Below are 21,299 nucleotides of genomic sequence, written 5' to 3'. Positions count from 1 at the left end.
CAAAGTTTGGGGTATAGCTTTTAATAAAACATGCTGCCTCCCACTCACCTGAAGCCATCCTCTTCTGCTGGCACCCCCACTGTGGTTTGCTAGGAAATGAACTGTGAATCTGAATCTGACAGCGAGGAGCCCAATCCACAGCTGGTGTAAATCAACACATTTCCATTGGCTTCACCAATTGATAGCAGCTGGGAATCTGGCATTGTGCCTACAAGGGAGGGGGAGAAGCAGCAAGAGTGGATGAACTTCAGCAACAAAGTTTCCATTTTCATACTGTGCCGAACTTTAAAAAGAAAACAAAACAAGAACCTCCAAAATAGTAGACCTTCTTCTAAGTAGGTGGTTTTTCATTTTTTTCCATGCAGCGTCAGCTGCTCTTTCCCAGCATTTACTATAGTAGACCCTCTAGATCCATAATACAAGGTGAATGTATGATTAAGTACTTATTAGTACTTACTCTGTTTGCACAAAATCTGTTTTGTTGATTGGGTTGCTTTTCACTGGATTGTGGATGGGCAACCATGCAGAATTTCATTTGTGCTAAAGGAAGCAATTGGCGGGGGAGGTGGGGGAATTAAATGGGGAAAAGTGCTGGATTAAGAGCCAGGGAGGCCTTCTCTAGTACAGGATGGGAAGCAGTACAAGCTTGCCCCTGACCTGTCAATGTGCCTGAAAACCCCATTCAGAGAGACCACTGCTAGGGCTGAGTGGTCAGTTCCATGTCTCTACTGCCTAAATTAAAAGACCCAGCTCTATTGCTCAAGGCTGTAGCAGTTTCACCAACCTCTATACACGGCCCAGCCACCACTAGAGGGGCACAGAGGGCTACTGTGAGTGTGGTACATTTGCTAAGGGTGCCTATTGGAATCAATTATGTTGGGTGTGTATTTTAGTTTTTTAATTAACAATACAACTTTATTTCATACAAACTTTACCCTAAAATGCTTTACAAAGTTATTGTAAATCATACAATTGCAGCGTTAAACAATATACAATAGCTGCATGAGGGAGAAACCAAGCAGAGGCCAGAAAACAAAATAACAATTTAGAGCTGGGGTTTGAAAGAGACAGAGGGTTGATCACGCAGTGAGACATCCCAAGGTTCTTCCAGATGGCAGGAGCTGCAGAGGAGAGGAAAAGGCTCTCACACCGAGAGTACGGGGAGACTTAGAAGAAGTCAGTGCTTGATAAGCACAATGTCGGAGGGGAATATTGAAAGGTCCTGGTTTGGAGCGGGAGGCTGAAGCAAATTCCTCTTTTACAAACAGCCAAGGTCTGATGTGGATATTTGGACGGTGCCTGCAGTATCAATTTGTTTCATATAAATTGCTGATGAGACTGAACCCCTGGAGGGGACCATGTCAAGTTACAAGCTCAGGGCAGCAGCTAAAATCTATTCTGTTCTGTTTGGGCTCCATTTAAAAGGCCACTCAGTGCTGTCAGGGCAGCACCAAAAGGCATCTCTTCTTTGCCAGTCTCTTCTGTCTCCTACAGTATGCAAGTTATTTTCATGCTAAACTTGTACACCGTGCCATAGCAACCTCCTGTGCATGGTCAGAGCGAGCCCCTTCCCTGTGTGGCACAGAGGGCTCCCCCTCCCATACACAGCCTTTGACCCCTTGCGGCACCCTGCATTTTGACACTGCTCTTGGGCCCCCTCACACTCCAGAAAGTCCTAGATGCTCTTGATAAAATTAGGAAAATCCTGAGTGGTTCCTGATCTAAAAGGAAGACCATGAGAGAGGTCATCAGCTGATGTAAATCGGCCTTACTCCACTAAGGTCAATAGAACGTGATACCCGTTGAGCATCTGGCCCGTTTATCCCAAGGGTATGACAAAGCAGTAAGACGTTTCCTATGAGTGAAGTTGGGTACTTGTCATGGGATACACAAAGAAATTGTACCATTTACATTAATTTTAGCATTGAAAATCTGAGCCGCCCTCCTATATATATGCACCCCTTGGTACGGTCATTTGAATTCACTCGGAAGCTGTTCCTTCCCTCCAGTTATGCTAACACTATGTATGTCCAGCCTCTGCAGCATCTTATCAGCTACTAAGAACTCATGTGTTTGCTGAGCTCCTAACATTACAGAAAATAATCTTCTCTTTGTAGCCTCCTAGAACCTTTTGAATGTTTTAAGTGTTGCCATTCTAGAACATCCTCAGTGTACTGAGTCCCAGCTGCTGCATAAGACACACATCCCTGTGCTTCAAATAGGCTACTTAGTTCCAAAAATAAGCAAAGGCTGATTTCAGTTTTGGGGTGTTCTCAAGCCATGGGAGGGGGGCACTCTGGAGTGAGAAAGCAGGGGCAGAAGGCAGCAGACAGGATAGTCTCTAAAACTACACAAGGCAAATAATCATCCATAAGGAATGGAGAAGACATCTCACATTTGTGACCTGCAGCCACACATTACAGAACAGTTTTCTCTGCCCTCTCCTTTTTTTGTAAGTTTTGTCTAATAATAAGACACTAACTTTTTCCTAGACGAAAATAAAGACATTGACACAAGACCCAGAACTGGATGCTGCAGGTTTCCCAAACCAAACATTGCAGTCTGTAGAAGGTAGGTGATGATGCAATCCTGTTTCACTAAGACTCTGGCCGGCAGTTAGACCTGGTCAACCAAGACTGTTTCTTTTCAAGGCAGCCAGTCCTGCTGTCTGTCCATACCTGGCTCTGCTTAGAGCTTCCTCTTTACTTTAATTATTTTTCCCCCCAAACAGGGGAATATTTCCAGTAGACATTGAATCCATCTGCTTTCTCATTACCCTGTGACTTTGAGGGTGTCTCTCTTTCACTACTAGTTAATCAGAGACGTTCCTGGTAGTTAACACACAGGATAGGGTCAGATGAACCTGGATGATCTCAGCAGATGTGCTACATGTGTGTATTTTTTGTACCAAAGCTCCTGCAGTATTTCACTATTTTAGAACGGTAGCAAATCACAGTAAAAGATTTAAACACCTGTATAAAAAAAGAGTTCCTGGAAAAGCACAAATGGCTGAAAAGGAAGAGAGCCTGTCTTGTCAGCATCGCTCTTCTGAGAAGTAGGTGACTCTTTTGAGAGCTGGGACTGCCTGGAATCTAGGAGGCTTTTACAAAAACTGGCACCTCCACAAGACTGACTGAGTAGTTCCTGATTAAGGTTCCTCCATCAAACACCTGGGCGGTGTTGGTGTCCATCCATGTGAGGCCTTCCCCAGGCAGGTAGATGTCTCTCTGAACTCGCCCTTGTTCTGTAATTGGGGCAATCAGTACCTGCATTTAAAAGAAGCACAGCATTCAGCAGGGCTAGGTAGAATTTACTGCAGCAAATCTAAGCAAACCGAGGGCCAGATTCAGACAAGTGCAACTGAATGGAAATCCATACAGTCTTCCATAAGTTCTGAATGAGTTGCACCCACTATCACAAGGCCAAAATTTGGCCCACAGACATTTCTCATGCAGACCTGGCAGAGCAAGAGATTGATTAGCACCGGCCAGAACCTTAGGGTATGTGCCCCACTTGGCTCTCTACACACCCAAGCAGTGCCTCCCCGTCTACACGGCTATTTTTAACAGTGTCGTTTCCTGCTGCCTCCCCTCCACCACAGCCTTTCCCTGCCACAGGTGGCTACACATACCAGTGTGGATGCAGCCTGATTTTCACTGCCACATGTAGCTACGCATACCTACATGCCACTGCAACGGGTGTGCAGTGTAGACATAACCTCACTGTCTCACCTGGAGGCCCCACCCAACAGCAGAGCCCCATTGTGTCAAGTGATAGTCTGTTGCATGAGTGCTCTACAAAAGAGATGTCTGTATACATGTAGATAATAGAGCTGGTTGAAAATTTTCCAGTGGAAGTTTTCCACCAGAAAATGCTGATTTGATGGAGTCCAAACGTTCTACAGGAAGGTGTCAGTTCTGTCTAAACTTTGAAAAGAAACCAGCCAGCCTGCTTGGTTTTCTGTCAGCCTACTAGATGGCTGGTGGGGGAAGCTCACAGGCTCCCTGGGATTCCAGAATCACTGGCTCCCCAGGTGATTGGCTCCACGAGGTGCCTGGTGATGTGTGGGTGGGCTGCCAGGCTTCCCAGGCTCCTGCGCTCCCACTTGATGTATGGTTGGGCTGGCCGGCTCCCTAGACGGCCCGGGTCCCTGGAATTTTTTGAAAATTTCTGTTTCACAGGAAACTTCGTATTTTTTGTTCCAATTCATAATGATTTTTTCCCCCAGAAATGTAAAATTGCCCACTAAATGGAAATTCCTGTTTCCAGCCACCTCTAATACAGAGTTAATAGAAAAGCTGCCAGTAGACCACACTCAAAAATATGCAGCATTGTTCATAGGCTTTTCAGGAAAAATAAAAGATGGCATGCACTGCAAATGGTTTCTGGTATGCAGTTCTTTACGTGGAGCTCTTATCAGCCCCTGACCTGAAAAGCTTGCATCCTAATAGACAAGACAGACAAAGGGAGAGAGAAAGGGGATGTTGTTATTCCATTTTACTGATGGGGGAAAAGTGACAGAGATGAAATGATCTTTTAGTGGGTCCCTTCTGGGGCCTTAAACTTTACGACTATGAGATTAAATGACTTGTTTAGATCACACACTGAGTGCAGCTTGGCCAGACCCAGGGATCTGGCTCAAAGTTTGCTCAATAGCTTAGATTTAGTCATTTATTATCACCTCATATATTTGCTCAATAGCTTAGATTTTGTTATTTATTATCACCTCATATATTTCTGGCATAATAACAATAAATAGTAATAATTAATAATAAAGGCTGACTCTTTTATTTTAATTAGGAATAAGATTATTGATTTGGATGGGAGAATTCCCATTGACGTCAACAGGCTTTGGAGCAAACCCAGAAAGCCCTGTAATCCTGCAAGGAAGGCTGCTCTCATGCTATATTAGGAACATTTACATCAAAATTAATGGCCAAGACCACACTAAATTGCACTCGCACCAATGTGTGCCCCTTCCATTGCTAGCGGATTGTTGATTCTAATCTAGACTAGGCATTACTAATGTACCTAATCACTATGGTATCTAGGCACCAATTAAAAAAATGTGTATAATATTTTTTCCATAATGGACTCTACTCTGCACTGCTTCCTTTAGCCGCAGTTGCTTAGTGTATGACTTTCCCCCGGCTCATTTTCTGTTCTCTTCTTTTCTCTATCCAGAAGAGCTGATCTTAAACTGCTACAGTTAGTCCACAGTGGTGCAGGCTGCATGATTTACCTGGAATCTGTTGGCTGGTAACTTACTATATAGCAGTGCATTAATACTCTAGTTGACTATTCCTTGGACTCAGTGTGAGAGTCTCCATATTTTTTCTGTAATGACTCAGGAGACACTGAAACTGGGATTTGCAAAAGAGACTCGGGGAGTTAAAGCTCCCAGCTCCCACTGAAATTCTGTCTCTGTCTTCACTGCGTAGCTAATCCAGGGGATTGGCACCCGGGTTAGCCTAGCCCAGGTGAGTGTCTGCACAGCAGAGCCCTACCTGCGTTACTGTGTGGTCACTGTTCTGCACTCACCTGTGTGTGTCTGGGGACATATCTAATGGTTCTTTGGGCTGAAATGCTCTAGGATTCTTTCCCAGTCCATTGTGTCAATTGCATGAGAACTTGTCTGTCCTTTGAGGGGAATTGTGGGAAGGGCATTGGAGGACTATCAAGCACTTGAGTGATATTTGTCTGCATCCTCGCTGCAAAGTGGAGGGTTCAAGTTTAACTGGAGCTTGGGCTTTAACCCATAACCCCAGCGTGTAAACTAGGCCAGGCTTAAAGCACCCCCAAATCCAGGTCAGAGGTTTTTATGTGTGGACAGTAGGGGTGTTTGAGCTAAAACCCGGGTAAAAGCCCAGGTTAACTCTGCAGTGAAGACAGTTTTTCTGGAATTTAGATACCTAACTTCCTATATTCCTTTAAAAATCCAAGCCTGATGCCTTCTTGTGTGGATAATTGCTTTGGATAAAAAAACCCCAAAGAGTTAACCCCCGATTAAATGATTTTCATTCTGAGATCTGGAGTAACCTTGTGTCCTCTAAAAATACCGCGGAACCCAGCCTCTCCAGCACGCCTCCTTCATGATAATCCACAATTTCCAGGGAATTTTAAAGCTCTTTTTTTTTTTTTAAATTTATGGGAAAAGAACAGTTTTTTAAAAGATTAAAAGCTTTAGTTGATGGATGCATCCTAATATCTTTTTTCCCTTCTGAAAAATAAATGGCAAATTCCAAGCTCTTAAAAATATTTATCACTGAGAAATTATTTCACTTCAGAAACTGGAAAAGGCTTTCTGGAACCTACACAAGTTTTGCAAAAAAAAAAAAAAAAATGCATTGCCTTTTCGAGGGAAGAGCCAGCTGGTTTTGCCTAACTTTGAACCCACTAAAACACTGTGTTTTTTATTCAAATTGAAATGTTACTAGATCTATGTGCCTCTTCGGAAAGACTGAAAAAGCAAGGGGGAAATGAGAGAAAGATGCTAATGAGAAAAAAACCACTATTCAAAACAATCAACATTCTGTAAAAGGCCACTTACAGATAAAGTGACCACACATACTAAATAAAAAACGGGAGTTTTTTGTGGTGACATTTTTAAGCTTGTGAAATACGCATGCAAAAGTGCACTTTAAAAAAACACAAAACACTGTGCTGGTGTGATCCTGACAGCTGCTGGCTCAACCGCCACGTGGGCAGAGGGAAAGATTTTTTTTCTTCCAGTATCTCAGTAAATTTATCATGAAAAATGGAACAAGTGCCATTAACATTCACGTTGAGCTAAGAAACAGCTTTGATAGTGCCTATGCTCCTTTGGCTTTTCTCTTTATGCCAAATACTGTTTATCACACTGAACACTTGTTCCACTGGGACTGTGTATTCCCAGTAAACCCAATGCAAATTTTACTCAACATAATAATATACCGTGAATAAATATTTTGTAGTTATTTAAAAAAAAAAAAAAAGGTTGACTGATAAAATGAACAAAACGGGCATTTTAGGGAGTCCAGAAAGAAGTTCTCAGGACACGAGAATATTATGGTAAACTAGAAAGACAAGGTGGGTGAGTTAATATCTTTTATTGGACCAATTTACGTTGGTGAAAGAGACAACAGAAGTTGGTGCAATAAAAGATATTACCTCACCGACCTTGTCTGTCTCATATCCTGGGACCAGCACAGCTACAACACTGCAAACAACAATGGTAAACCAGGACCGTTTTGGTGAAACCCAGGTCATATGGTCACTTTACTCATTGGTGCCTGCTGAGCTTTCAGCTATGGTTCTTCTAGCCATTATTATGTGGAAGATTAGATGGCTGGGACTGGGTTAAAATAATGTTTGCCTGTTCCAGTCATAGGCTGGTGACATTTAACTTTCACCATAGTGTGACGTTATTGACATGAACTGTGACCGTATAGATCATTGTTGCAACCAAGGTCCTATAGTCGCACCAAATCTTGTACAAAGGAGGTAAAGTAAGGTGTCTATAGAAAGGTTGTAATTTGCTAGTTATGATTATGCTGTGTGTATCATTTTTGTATTTGAAGTTATGAATATTGGCTATGTACTTGTATCTCAATGTTTTTGATTCTAAGTAGCATCAGTGAAGCATTTGGTCAGCTTCTTGAGAAAGGACTATTCTGAGTAAATGTCCAAACGAGAAACACTTAACTGACAATGGACTTTGGGAGACCCCAGTCCACATCTGAGCTTTCCTGGGAACGTTCAAACTAACATGTAAACAATGGCGTTGGCCTGCAAAAAGCTGAATCATTCATGGATATGTGACTTGCCCAGGTGGCTACAAACTCATTCTTGTTGCTGTGATTTTGCACAGGAAAACAAAAGGGTTTCCGCCCACTAGAGAGAGAATGTAAAAGGCCCTGGAAGCCTCTCCATTTTGTCTTCAGCTGGCTTAAGAGATGGCCTCTCCACCCCCAAAGAAATGCCCGAAAGAAACTGGAACAAAGGACTGTAACTACGGGCATGTGAGTGATTGCTGTACCCAGTCCATAAACCAAAATGTTGCTCTGAAAAGGATTGGGCCCAGACTAGGAAGGAGTCTAGTCTGTGAAATAATCTTATCGGAACATCTCTGAGGGTGAGATTTACCTGTGTTCAGTTTCCTACTGTATTAGGCTTAGACTTGCATGTTTTGTTTTATTTTGCTTGGTAACTTACTTTATTCTGTCTGTTATTACTTGAAACCACTTAAATCTTACTTTTTATACTTAATAAAATCACTTTTTGCTTATTATTTAACCCAGAGTAAGTACTTAATACCTGGGGGAGCAAAAAGCTGTGTATTGATGTTATAGAGGGCGGACAATTTATGAGTTTACCCTCTATAAGCTTTATACAGACTAAAACGGAATTATTTGGGGTTTGGGCCCCATTGGGAGCTGGGTGTCTTGGTGCTGGAGACAGGAGCACTTCTTAAGCTGTTTTCAGTTAAGTCTGCAGCTTTGGGGGGCATGGTTCAGACCCTGGGTCTGTGTTGGAGCAGACTGGCATGTGTGGCTCAACAAGGCAGGGTTCTGGAGGCCTAAACTGGCAGAGAAAACGGGCTCAGAGGTAGTCTCAGCACATAAGGTGGCAGTCCCAAGTGGGTCTCTGTGACTGAACCCGTCACACATAGATTATTATTATCCTTAAGTATTATTGGTACTATGGTAGCACTTAGGAGCCCTAGTCATGGATCCCATTGTACTAGATGCTGAACAAACACAGAATTAAGACAGTCCCTGTCCCAAAGAGTTGACAATCAAAATATGAAACAAGAGACGACAGCTGGAAACAGACAGGAGTACAAGGTTTACCTATCCCCCAAAAGATTAGTATAATTGTTTCCCTCTCATTTTTGAAAAACTATGGAAGGAGTTTCTAAATAGTGTGGCACTGTAGAGAAACTGTAAATTTCTAGAGAAATAACAGATTATACACAGGATCATATGATGGCTTCCTTTTCTATGTACTCCATGAGCATTGTTGCGACATCTGAGCACCTTTCTGGTTTTCTATTCCATATGGTTATCAGCTGGTCAAATAATTCACTGCAAATAATATTCATTGTGAATTTGGGCCATTTTTCCATCAAATAGTTATTCACAAATGAAAGAATTTATTAGTTGGCTGGCTCCGTGGAATGCTTTTGACACTGTTATGTTTACTTTTAATACTGAAGCATTTTTAATGTACAGGGATGGCAACGTTTCCTAGCTTTCCTTCCTCTTGTTTTTCCCTCCATTGACATTCTGACTTCGCACTTTAAGGGCATAAAAAAGATGCAGTACCACAATTTGCTGCAGTGCTATCAAGTGCCAGTACACCAAATATTTTCCAATGTATCAATGCAACAGCCACAGTCTCCGTGTTCTCTTCCTGTGTCTTCACAGTGAATTTAAATATGCATATAGGAAAGGATTTACAATGGGCCAGATCCTTCTCCAATTTCAAATCAATGGATGTTTGGTTATGAATTTTAGTAGGATGAGGATTGGGCCCAAAAGCAGGGACCTTCTCCCTAATCCAATGTCGCTGGTGATGCAAAGCTCAATGAAATCAATCAAGCAACAATTTTTCAGCCTTACCAAAATGGCAGTTTGTATTTTGCCTCGGAGAAGTTGCTTATAGTAATGGAAGACTGTCAAAGATTCAGTTCAGTTAACTGTCCTATGATTTAGATCCCTCGCTACATTAGTGGTTGGACATTTCAGAACAGTTTGCATATGTCCCAATACTCCCTGGTGCTGAAGGTGCCAGACATTACACAAGAATGGCCTTTTTTTGCTATATTTTAGTACTTCCAGCCCCAACGAGCTAGGCTGCATGAAAATGTAAAATAATAATATCCAACCTCTTTCTGAGCTCATAAAACATTTGGCTCAGGTTTGTTTTGAATGGTGGAATAGGCTTATGCTTGCATCAGTTCTGATTTCATCAGAACCACTAGAGATTGATTGCGGTATTTGCCTAGAACACACTAAATTGTATCTTATTTTAGGAGCCGAACTTTCAGCCAAACTTTGGCTCTCCACCTTTTAGGAGATAGGTCTGAGGTTGTTCTCATCTTTGTTCTTGAGCTTGTGGTATCTTAAAAGAGAATATTTTCCTGCTAATGCAGATCACATTACTGTACTGGAGCTGTCTGATTCAATTGCACAGGAGATTTTTCAATTCAAGGGGTTTTCAGGAAGGAAATATGTTTTCGATTGCTTGTGATTGTAACTAATCTTCAACATTACAGCCAAAATTCCAGACCTTTGTTATTGTAGAAATGTTTTCTGTGAAGTTTATCATTCAAGAACATTTTCCATGGTCAGCCCGGATTTGCAATCGGGACATTCTTCATCCCAAATTATTGGGAAAACAAGGGATTTGAGACAATTGAAACGAATAACTAAACGTACAGGTCACAGGATGCTAGGGTTAACTCACTGCATTTTGTGAGAGATGCCATGGAATCTTTAATGACCACAAGTGGTCAGGGTTCTGCTCTTTCCTCTAATCAAAAAGACGGTTACTCCAGCTGCATGAAAACATCTTACTGGGGCACTGGTCCAGTATAAAAACACATGGCCCCCTACTGAAAATGGGAGTTTTATCAGTGATTTGTGAGTGAGCAGGATTTGGCTTGCAGTGTTGGAACTCACCTGTCAGAAATAGGGGGTGGAGTATGGAGTGCCTGTTTCATCCAGTTTGACCTCCCATCCCCACGGTCCTTCTGTGAACTGTTGGAGCTGAGCCCTGGCATAATTCCCAGACTGCTGATATATGATAGTCAGCCCCGACGCAGCCAGAAAAGCCCACCTAGCCCACAGATTTCAAGATCAAATAATAAACACAGATAATAAAATATGTTTTCAATTTAAATGTTTATACTTCTCTCCCTGTCACACATGTGTTGTTCTCCTTTCACCCAGGCACCCAGGCAGCAACTGGAGCTGGGGCAAGCTGCATTCTGACTCGCTTCGCTCTGCTGGCTGTTTAACCCCTCAGCTACTGGTGACTGCTTTGCTGCTCGTGGTGTCAAGGGAATATCAGGAAATGGCCCAGTGCCTCTGGCAGTGCCAGCTGGTACTGTCACTCAGACTCATCCCAGCATGCCTAACAGCACAGCGCGTGCCATCACAGAGACACAGTTTGACAGTGCAGTGAGTGACATTGTCTATCCTCAGTCTAGCACATCTGGCCGCCACCGGGGTGCTGTTCCCCAGATGTGCTCAGCAGCACAACGGGCACCAAGCCTAGACTCAGTCTGGCACACGTGGCAGCAGCATGGTACGAATGTGGACCAGGTAAGTCTGGCGGCCCAGCCGATGGAGTCTTGTGGATGCACATCTGACAGCGTGGTGGGATACATCACACAGACGCAGTCCAGCAGGCACCGTTACCCAAGTAAGCCAGCTGGTTGGCAGTACAATGAGGGACGTTGCCTGGAAACAGCTTGGCCCAGGAGCGGTGTCCAGCAGCAAAGCAAGTGGCATCACCCAGAGGCAGACCATGCCCGTGAGGTGCCATCAGCCAAATGAACCCAATGGATCTGGCAGAAAAGTGGGTGGCATTGCTCAGAAACAGCTTGGCCTGTCCAGTTGGCATAGCGGGCAACTTACCCAGATCTAGCCCTGCACATTTGGCAGCACTGTGGATCTTGTCACCCAAATGCATCTCAACACACTGACCAGTGCAGGTGTCTTCCAGGTGTACTGAGTAGGTGCCGGTGCACAGCGAGAGGCATTGCCGGATGTAGCGCGGCATGTCTGACAAAGCGGAGAGACCCGTTGCTCAGGTGCAGCCCAGCACGCCTGGCAGGACAGATGAAGCCCTGACCTGGACACCATCTCTCTGTCCTGTGGCACAGTGAGTACCAGCTCACAGATACAACCATTATGTTCAGTAGCAATCCATTTGTTGAAACTAACTCTGAATCTGTATGGTGACAGGTTTCAGAGTGGTAGCCATGTTAGTCTGTATCAGCAGAAAGAATGAGGAGTCCGTACTCCTCATTCTTTCTGAATCTGTAGCAGACGTGGCTTTAAGGTTGTTGCTGGACAACTCACTAGGGCACCAGTGAACCTGGGACCTAAGGAATGGGCTGGACAGGGTGCCTGCGAGTGAAAGGCCACACGTGGAAACATGTGGCTCTCCAAAGAATACCATTTTTTAAAGCTGTCTTCTGCGCTTTGATCTTGCATACTGAAATTTCCCCACCCTGAATGGGGGAGGGGAGATTTGTGGGGGGAGAAGAGGTGGCACTCTTTGAACCAAAATCCTGGATCCACTCATTAAGTATGTCTATTACAGTAGAGCCTGGAAGTCCCAGTCAAAATCAGGGCCCCATTCCGATAGGTGCTGCACACACATTTAGTGAGAGAGTCCCTGTCCCTGAAAAACAGATCATCTAAATATTATTATTAGTTACTATTTGTATTACCATAGTGCCTTGGAGACCTAGTCATGGACCAGGGCACCTTTGTGCTAGGTATTGTACAGGCATAGAACACAAAGACAGTCTCTGCCCCATGAAGCTATTAATCTAAGCATAAGACATGAGACGACAGATGGAGACAGAGAGACGGGAGTACAAGGAGACAAGATTAAGGCAATGGTCTCAGCACATCAGCAGCCCAACCACTGTCACGTTTTTTTGTAGGCATCATGAGAAAGGAGAGTTTTACGGAAGAATTGGAAGGTGGCTAATGAAGTAGCCTGGTGAATGTCTCTGGGGAATGCCTCCCAAGCGTGAGGGGCAGCGTGGGAGAAAGCACAAAGGAGCTTGTTTGAAAATGTAACAAGTGGGCAGTGGGGCCAATTGAAGGCAGGAGTCTACGTCTTAATACTGAATGGGAAATGATAGGTAGGATAGGGACAGGCTAGGAAGTCCTAAACAAAGCAGAAAAAGGTGGGGAAAAGGAAGCCTCATTGTTTTACCTATTGAGGCACAGAAAAAGACATGGGGACTTGCCCAAGGTCACACAAGAAGTCTGTTGCAGAGCTTGGAACTGAACCAGGTCTCCTGAATACTAGTGCAGAAGCTTAACCACAAGATCGCTCTTGCTCACACGAACTAGTGGAGGTTCAAACTCCAGCTCTGATGTCAAAGGGAATTGGATTCAGTGTTCACTTTTGGACCATTATAGAGGAAAAACTTGAGCTGAAAACTCTGACGCACGTATGAATCTGGAACTATGGTTTGTGTCTGACTCTGCCAAGGAGGCAAAGTCTTGTGCCTCACAGCTGGTGGTAAACTGTGAGGGAACAGGGATATGTGCATGGAGCAAAGATTGCAGCTGCAGGGTTGAGTCTTTATGTCTTAAGCAGAAAAAGTAAAGCTCAAAGATGGAACGTGGCCATGCTGAGCAACTTGCGGTATGTCCTGCTCTGCCAAAGACAGTTAAAACTCCCAAAGATCGAGTGGAGATTAAGGAAAAATCAGCTCTCAGGCAGTTCAACTTGTGTAGCAACCTGTGACTGGTTGACAGTCACCGTGACGTTGGCAGTATTGCTCGGATGATATTTCCAAAGGATGAAAAGGACAAGGCAATGAAAATGGTTCGATGAATGGAGAGCTCTCCATATGAGGACAGACTGAAAATATTGGGACTGCTGGCTTTGGCGAGCAGACAAAGTACGTGGTATAGAAAATGGCACATGGTATTGCAGGAAATCAGAAGCAGAAAACCACTTAGGGGCTACATTAGGGACAGGCAAAATGAGAGATATCCCAAGGTGCAGCTGTGTGAGTGCAGGAGAGGAGGGATAAAGAATGCTTGCCATAAGACTATCAAAAGACACAGAAATGTACTTGCTATCTTTAAAGAGTTTGCTCCATCCCACACTTGAAAATTGCTCATCTCTGACATACATTATCCTGTATCATCCCTAAAACATGACCCATGTGCCCACACAGAGCCTGATTTTAAAAATAGTCTCAATTTTGGCAAACACACTTCTCTAACCCAAATTACTTGTGCTTACAGTTAACTGCAGGTCCAAATGCTAGTACCTGAGGCCAAGATTTTTAAAAGAGACTAGTGATATTTTGGGTGCCCAGCTTGAGACCTCTTGAAAGGATATGATTTTCAGAGGGCAAACATAGGGCTGGATTAGGGCATAGGCATGATAGGGCCACACATAGGGTCCCAGCACCTGGAGTCATGCGATGACTTCAGATTCTAAGCTTTTATTTTAAAAAAAATCTCTAGCCCTTATGGCTGTAACGAAAAAATTGAAAATTGGCCTAGTGATGTCTGCCCAAGTCTGCAGAGAGCCTGAAATAATGACTCAGAGATGTGAACTGTCCCATGCATCTCAAAGGGGTGTGAACTCTGAGGTCCAATGCCCTGATGGTCCCTGCCAAGACCACCCCAGCAGAAGACTCTGTTTATGTGAGGTGACAGGAGAAAAGTGTAGTAGGCCTGGCCCACCCACCGAAGCAGATACACTTCAGCTGTTAGGTTACGGGCTGAGGGACACCCTGCTGCCACTTCAGAGGGAAGAAGTAATCCCTGCTGCTGCTTGGTGGCGGGGGGGTATGGGGGTCCCATTCTGCTGCACTGACTCTCTGGGATGTGAGGGGTCCCTGCCACCAGCCTCCACTATGGTGCAGGGGCTGTAGGGTGACCAGGTGTCCGGTTTTGGACTGGAATACTGGTTGAAAAGGGATCCTGGGGGCTCTGGTCAGCATTGCAGACCAGGCCATTGACTGTCTGATTGGCAGCACCGCACTTCACGTGGCTTTTGGGAAGCAGCCAGCATGTCTCCCCCTCCGGCTCCTATGTGTAGCAGGGGTGGGGAACCTAGGCGTGGGCCAGATCCAGCCCCATGGTTAATTTCATCCGGCCCGCAGCACCCCGCCACAGGACAGGAGCCACTGCACTGGATTGTCCTGCTGCGGGGGGAAGCCGTGAGCCTCCATGCTCCCGCCCCCCATCGCCCCTCCACGGGTGAGTGAGTGGCCCATGATTGATTTTTTTCTGTGGGTCAATGGCCCATGACAGAAAAAAGGTTCCCCACCCCAGAGCCCTCCCTCCTTCCCCCCGCACCCTAACCCCCTGCCCCAGTCCTGATCCGCCCTCCAAACCCCTCATCCCCAGCCCAGAGCACCCTCCTGCACCCCAAACCCCCTCATCCCCAGCCCCACCCCAGAATCTGCACCCCTAGCCAGAGCCCTCACACACCCCCAGCTCCCTACCCCAGCCCAGAGCCACCTCCCACACTCCGAACCCCTCGGTCCCAGCCCGGAGCACCCTCCTGCACCCTGAACCCCTCATTTCTGGCCCCACCCCGGAACCCACACCCCCAGCCCAGAGCCCATACCTCCTTCCACAGCCCAACCCCCTGCCTCAGCCTGGAGCCCCCTCCAATACTCCAAACCGCTCGGCTCCACTCCCCAGCCCAGAGCCTCCTTCAGCACCCAAACCCCTCATCCCTGGCCCCACCCCACAGCCTGCACCCCCAGCCGGAGCCCTCACCCCGACTCGCGTGCCAACCCACTGCCTCAGCCTAGAGCCTCCTCCCACACCCTGAACCCCTTATTTCCGGCCCCACCCTGGAGCTCACATCCCCAGCCAGAGCCGTCACCTCCTCCCGCATCCCAGCCCCCTGAGCCAGCCTGGTGAAAATGAGCGAGTGAGCGAGGGTGGGAAGAGCGAGCGATGGGGTGTGTGTGTGTGGAGTGGGGGCGGGGCCTATGAGAAGGGGCGGAGCATGGGTGGGGCTTCGGGTGAGGGGAAGGGCTAAGGTGCTCGATTTTGTGTAAGTAGAAAGCTGGCAACCCTAAGAGGCAGGGCCACAATGGGTTGCATATCCTGGTGTGCCTAGAGTCCCAAATTGCCTGAATACATCTCTGGATGGATGCCTAACACTTTCTGAGCTTTAGCCACTTTAAGGTGTCTCAGGTTTAGCAGTAATGCAAGGAACCTACAGCGCAGGCCTGTGTCCTGTAAGACACTGGCTCCAGCAGTTAGCATAAGGCTTGAGGCCTATGAATTTTGGCACAGATAAATGGCCCAATGGTCACTCCTAAGTTTTGGGGAATAGAGTGTTTAAGGGGGAAGTCTGTACATAATGACACCGGCAACCACAGGAAGATGAGCTAACACCAACTTTGGGATATTTTAGATAGGAACATCTGCAGATGTCTGACCACAAGAGGGCCATGGCAACGAACTGACATATATGATAATAATTTGAGATCATTAATATACTCACCCGTAGGAGAAGGGCTCCCCAACATTAGTAGAGCAAGGAAATACAAATAAGGAAGTGGTGTCAGCACAGCATATCATAAAGGTTGTAGCCCAGCCTGTGTGCAGAGGGAGAGAGAGATGTAGCCCTTGGGAGGTGCCAGGATGATGGCCACTGGTGAGGATGAGGAAGGTGATGGATGGTGAGGAAGATATTGGTTAACATTTGAGGTTGTTTTGCAAGGGATGGTGTGAGTATATGGATGTTCAGATGTACATTCTCTATTATCTCCATCTACCTTGCTGGGTTAGAGTGCTTGCAACTTTGCTAAATGTATTAATAAACTATTACGAAGACAGAAGGTTCCTAAAGTGTGAGTGTTGCAACAGTGCACATCAGGATTCCCAACTGAACAGTAATTTTAATAATACTGGGCCCAATCTTGGGACAAGAACCTGTCAAACCTCAGAGTAATACCTGGGAATTCCTAAGTAATCAGTATAATTAATACACATAGATCAGGCTACAAGTTGGGCACCCAAAACCAAAGCACCCCAAATCGTTAGTCACTTTTGAAAACTTTGGCCCAGATGACTGTTAGTCTCCAGAACGATATTCACTTTTAAAAATCAGGCTTTAAAATTTCCACTGCCCATTTTAAAACCCTTCAAATCAAAGCTACTTTTGGCAAAACCCTACCAAGGAACTGACGCATGGCGTTGTATTTTGGATTGGTTTTGAAGCTGAAATCATCATTCTGTTTGTGACATCACAATGCACTGCTGTGGAGATGAACGTGATGTCCCAACAGAAGATTCTGACTTCAGGGAATAAACTGCAAATGAAATCTTAAACCACCATGATCCTCGGTTTTTATGCAATTTTTCAAATAATCAAGAGTTAGAGAAGAGATAACAAAAATATACAATATCAAAGCGGATATATATTAGAAATAAGTTTTTCAAAGTTTTAAATGAGTCATCAATTGCTCTTTGAGCATACATTCTAGATTTAATAAGGCCATAACTAGATGCTAAATTTCACACCATTTATATGCTAAGTGAATACTTAGTGAGTCTTAATGCAATGAAAGACAAACTGCAGAGGCAGATAGTCAATAAACTCAAAGCTATAAAAGCCAAGATCAATGTGTGAATATTCCAAATTCACAAAAATATTTAGACATTTAAATTAATCTTGATACGATCAAATAAAAAAAGCTCCCAGGCAACTTAATTAGATATCAGCTGAGTTTGAAACTCTACTGGAAAATGAGTAAGAATGTTAACTGCTCTTTAATATGCTGAAATTGCCTTATATATGAGCATCTAGGGGATCAAAAATAGCCTCAAGCAAGTTCACCAGCCTGTTTGTCTACAGCAGGGGTTGTCAAGCTGGGGGTCGGGACCCCTCAGGGGGTCACAAGGTTATTACATGGGGGGTCGCAAGCTGTCAGCCTCCACCCCAAACCCCGCTTTGCCTCCAGCATTTATAATGGTGTTAAATAGATAAAAAAGTGTTTTTAATTTATAAGGGGGGTCGCACTCAGAGGCTTGCTATGTAAAAAGGGTCACCAGTATAAAAGTTTGAGAACCCCTGGTCTACAGGCTTTAATCCCTTCAGCAGGGCATAGACCTCAGCCTGTGCGGATACACCAGGCAATCTCAGTTTTCCTTCACATCATGACCATACTTGGGCAAAATTTTTCAGCTGATACCTTTTTTTCAGTAAAAAATGCATATTTGGGCTACAACGTTTAATGAATTCATGTCAGTTTGACTGAATTGTTTTGGCTGAAAAAAAAATTTTTTTTAAATCAAAACGTTTCCATTTTTTCAGTTTTAAACATTTTTTGCTTCAAGTTTTTCTCTAATTTTTACTAAAAACATCAAAACCATTTTGATTTTGTCACAACAAAATGTTTCATTCAACCGAAACTGAAATTTTTTGACATTTTGATTAGCTGAAAATTGACTCAGTGCTTTTCATTTTCAAAAACATTAACGAATGCCAGTGAAATGTCTGAATATTATTATTCTTACCCCACTTTACAAATGGGGAAACTGAAACAAAGGTTATGTGACTTGCCCAAGACTACAGAAAGTCAGTGACAGAGCTGGGATCAGATTTTAGGAATTCCTGGCTCTCAGCTTTTTGCTTCTCATCTCCCTTTTGCATGGAAATAGAACAGAAAAATTGGCAGAAAAAAAGTAATTGGTTAAACAAACAACCGAATCGTCTATGAGTAATCAAGAAATGCATTATAAACTGCAATGCTGTGCGCTCTCTTTTCAGTAATGGAAACACACATAGCTACGGGGGCATCATCCAGTAGCCAACATTGCGCCTAATATTTATTTTGATTTCCAAGTTTCAATCTTTTTTTGTAAATTCTCAGCTCCTCATCAAAATTAGAAGAGTCAATAAACACCTGATTAACCTTACAATAATAAACTAGATGCACACAGCTCAGTGCTCCAGAGAAAGCCTATAACAATAGGCAAGCACACAGCCCTGCTCCCACAAGCAACCAAGAGGGCCTCTGCTAGTGCTCACAACCAACCCTATGAGAAACAAACCAGTGCACATGTATAGAGGATCCTACAGTAACAAACCAATGATTTTCCGCAACTGGACTGGTAGGGGTCATTAAGGAAAATGAATGGGCAGAGGAGATGAATGAAGTTTCAGATCGTTGGAAATTCCTGTCTTTTATACCAACGCTATAAGTGGCAGCTACTTTGCCAAAGCGTTGTAAACACAGCAGTGAAATACTGATGCTGCAGGGGTTAGAGGAGACTTCAGAGAACATCCCATAAATCAAAATCATTCTTGTGTAGTCTTTGCCAAGCTCTCCAAAGGTAGGGCAATTGGAGGGAATTCAGAGAAGTGCAACAAAAATGACGAAGGGGCTGAAGCCTCTGACTTATGAGGAAAGATTTTAAAAGCTAACTATGCTTAGCTTGGCAAAGAGATGACAAAGGTTGGGATCTGATCACGAGTGCAAGTATTTGGATGATATAAATGTCAAAAGGAAAAAGTGTTGTTTAGGGTGGGCAAAGGGCCCATAACTAGGAGTAACGGGATGAAACTCAAGAGAAAAAAATTAGGCCAACTACCAGGAAACAACTGGCAGTAAAATCTGATAGGCTGTGGAAGAGCCTCCCCAGGGATGTGGTGGAAGCTCACTCACCAGAGCCATTTAAAATTAGACCGAGAAAAGCTCTAGAGAATATAGGGGGAAATCTTCCATTGGCCTCCAGGTTTGGATAAGTGCCAATGACTTAATTGGTCTTTTCCCTCTTTAATGTCTGTGGGCTTAACCCAAAGCCCACTCAAGTCAATGGTAGTCTTTCCATTGACTTCATTGGGCTTTGGCTCAGTTCCTATGTTTCTAACACAGGAATGGCATTTAATTTGGAGCATTCAGTGAAGATGGATCGGGAGTGAAGTGCAGGCATCAGGGGGTACCTGGTCTTAATGATAATCTTAAATGTTGCTGCGTGCAATTAGTACCCAAATCTCGATGTTTCTTACCTCGTCTCCAATGAGGAATTCGTCATCTATAGTGAAGGTGACTGGGTCATTAGGGCTGAGCCACCACAGCGGCCGGAAGATGGGGTACCCCCAGGAGAGCCATTCCTTGCTGAATTTTACAATGAGCGGGACAACAAAATCTTGATGCCTCTGTATGTATTGCCTAGTGAGATTCAGTACCTGAGGAGAAGAATTTAGCATATTCTCTCACTTAATAGATGGCAATATAAGAGCAGAAAAATGAGACTTTTAAGCCTACTTGTGTATTCCTGGAGGAAAAGAGTAGTTGCCCAGAAAAGCAGACACAGTAAATCCTAGCAGAATGATCAATAGACACACCAGACAATCATGTGCAAACAGCTGTGATAGATTGATAATAGCTGTAGCTATGAACTCCACTAGGAGCTGTGTGTATTGGTAATATCCCCTTTGGATTCATCTCTTCTAACCCATAAATGATTAACCCTCTCCTACTCACGTAGAGGGTGTGATTTAAGCACTCACTCTCCCACCCTGAATTTTCATGAATCATTTCCCCCTTATAGTCTCCCTCAGCTCCATGTCCGAGATCAGCCTGCTTGATTCTATTCTAGATACTTGCTGTTTCAGATGCAGCAGGGAGATGTGCATACAGAAGGACACCCTGTTTCTCTGACTATCATTTCTGCTTCTGAACATTCGGCAGAGTGTTCCCTTGAAGTGCAATCATCTTGGTGGAAAGTCAGCTCTTCAGGGGTGATCCACCGCCATGCTAAACTGGGGAGCACTGGAAGTGCATTATCTCCCAGGCACTTATTTGCTTCAAGGAAAGTCAGGAGCGCAGTTCTGCAGTGTTCTGTTCTACCACCACTCTTCTTCTATGTGTATGTGGAACTGCTGGGAGAGACAGCATGACTTCACGGGCAATGGTGTCATCAGTATGTTGATAGTACACAGCTCTAGATATCACTTTCATCAGACCTGAACGGCGGGGAGTGTCACTTATCACTGCTTTGTTGTTATTGAGGGTTGGATGAGAGTGACCTGGCTACAGCTTAACCCAGACAAGATAGCAGTGCCCATAGATTGGGGAAAGGACCTTGCCAGTCCAGTAGCTGTGGTTTGCTTCCTACAGTTCAGGGGTATTCGCTAGTGTTTGTCCAAGGGCTTGGCTACACTTGCAGATGTAGAGTGCTGGGAGTTAAACCAGCCTTCGGAGACAGCAGCAGGGAAAACGTTGCCGTGTGTTTACACTGTCAGCTGCAAGCGCACTGGCGTGGCCACATTAGCAGCTCTTGCAATGCCACAGAGAGCAGTGCATTGGGATAGCTATCCCAGTGTGCAAGTGGCTGCAGCGTGCTTTTCAAATGGGGTTGGGGGTGGAGTGTGACAGGGAGTGTGTTGTGTGTATGTGGGGGGAGAGACAGTGTGTTTTGGGAGGCAGTGTGTCAGCATGCTGTCTTGTAAGTTCAGACAGCAGCAGATCCCCTTCCCCCTCGCCCCGCCTCTCTCTCTCACACACACTCACAGCAGCAGCATTCCACAGTAATGGGTTGCTTTGTCCTGGAGCAGATAAGCAGCGG

General features: G+C 44.7%; 1 protein-coding gene across 2 annotated transcripts in view; it reads right to left on the bottom strand.

Moving 5' to 3' along the window:
• Window positions 1–966: 966 nt before the first annotated feature.
• LOC102930923 (SITS-binding protein) overlaps window positions 967–21,299 on the bottom strand; it is a 72,986-nt gene continuing 52,653 nt past the window's right edge. For both annotated transcript variants that reach the window (XM_043549712.1, XM_037899518.2), the window contains 2 exons: window positions 19,738–19,917; window positions 967–3,266 (listed from right to left, as the gene is read on the bottom strand). In XM_043549712.1, the coding sequence (XP_043405647.1) occupies window positions 3,093–3,266; window positions 19,738–19,917 (354 nt within the window). In that variant the 3' untranslated portion in view covers window positions 967–3,092. The remainder of the gene's footprint in view (window positions 3,267–19,737; window positions 19,918–21,299) is intronic.

This window comes from Chelonia mydas, chromosome 6 (genome assembly GCF_015237465.2).
Source record: "Chelonia mydas isolate rCheMyd1 chromosome 6, rCheMyd1.pri.v2, whole genome shotgun sequence".
NCBI classification, from domain to species: Eukaryota; Metazoa; Chordata; order Testudines; family Cheloniidae; genus Chelonia; species Chelonia mydas.
This window is presented reverse-complemented; position numbering and strand designations above follow the sequence as displayed.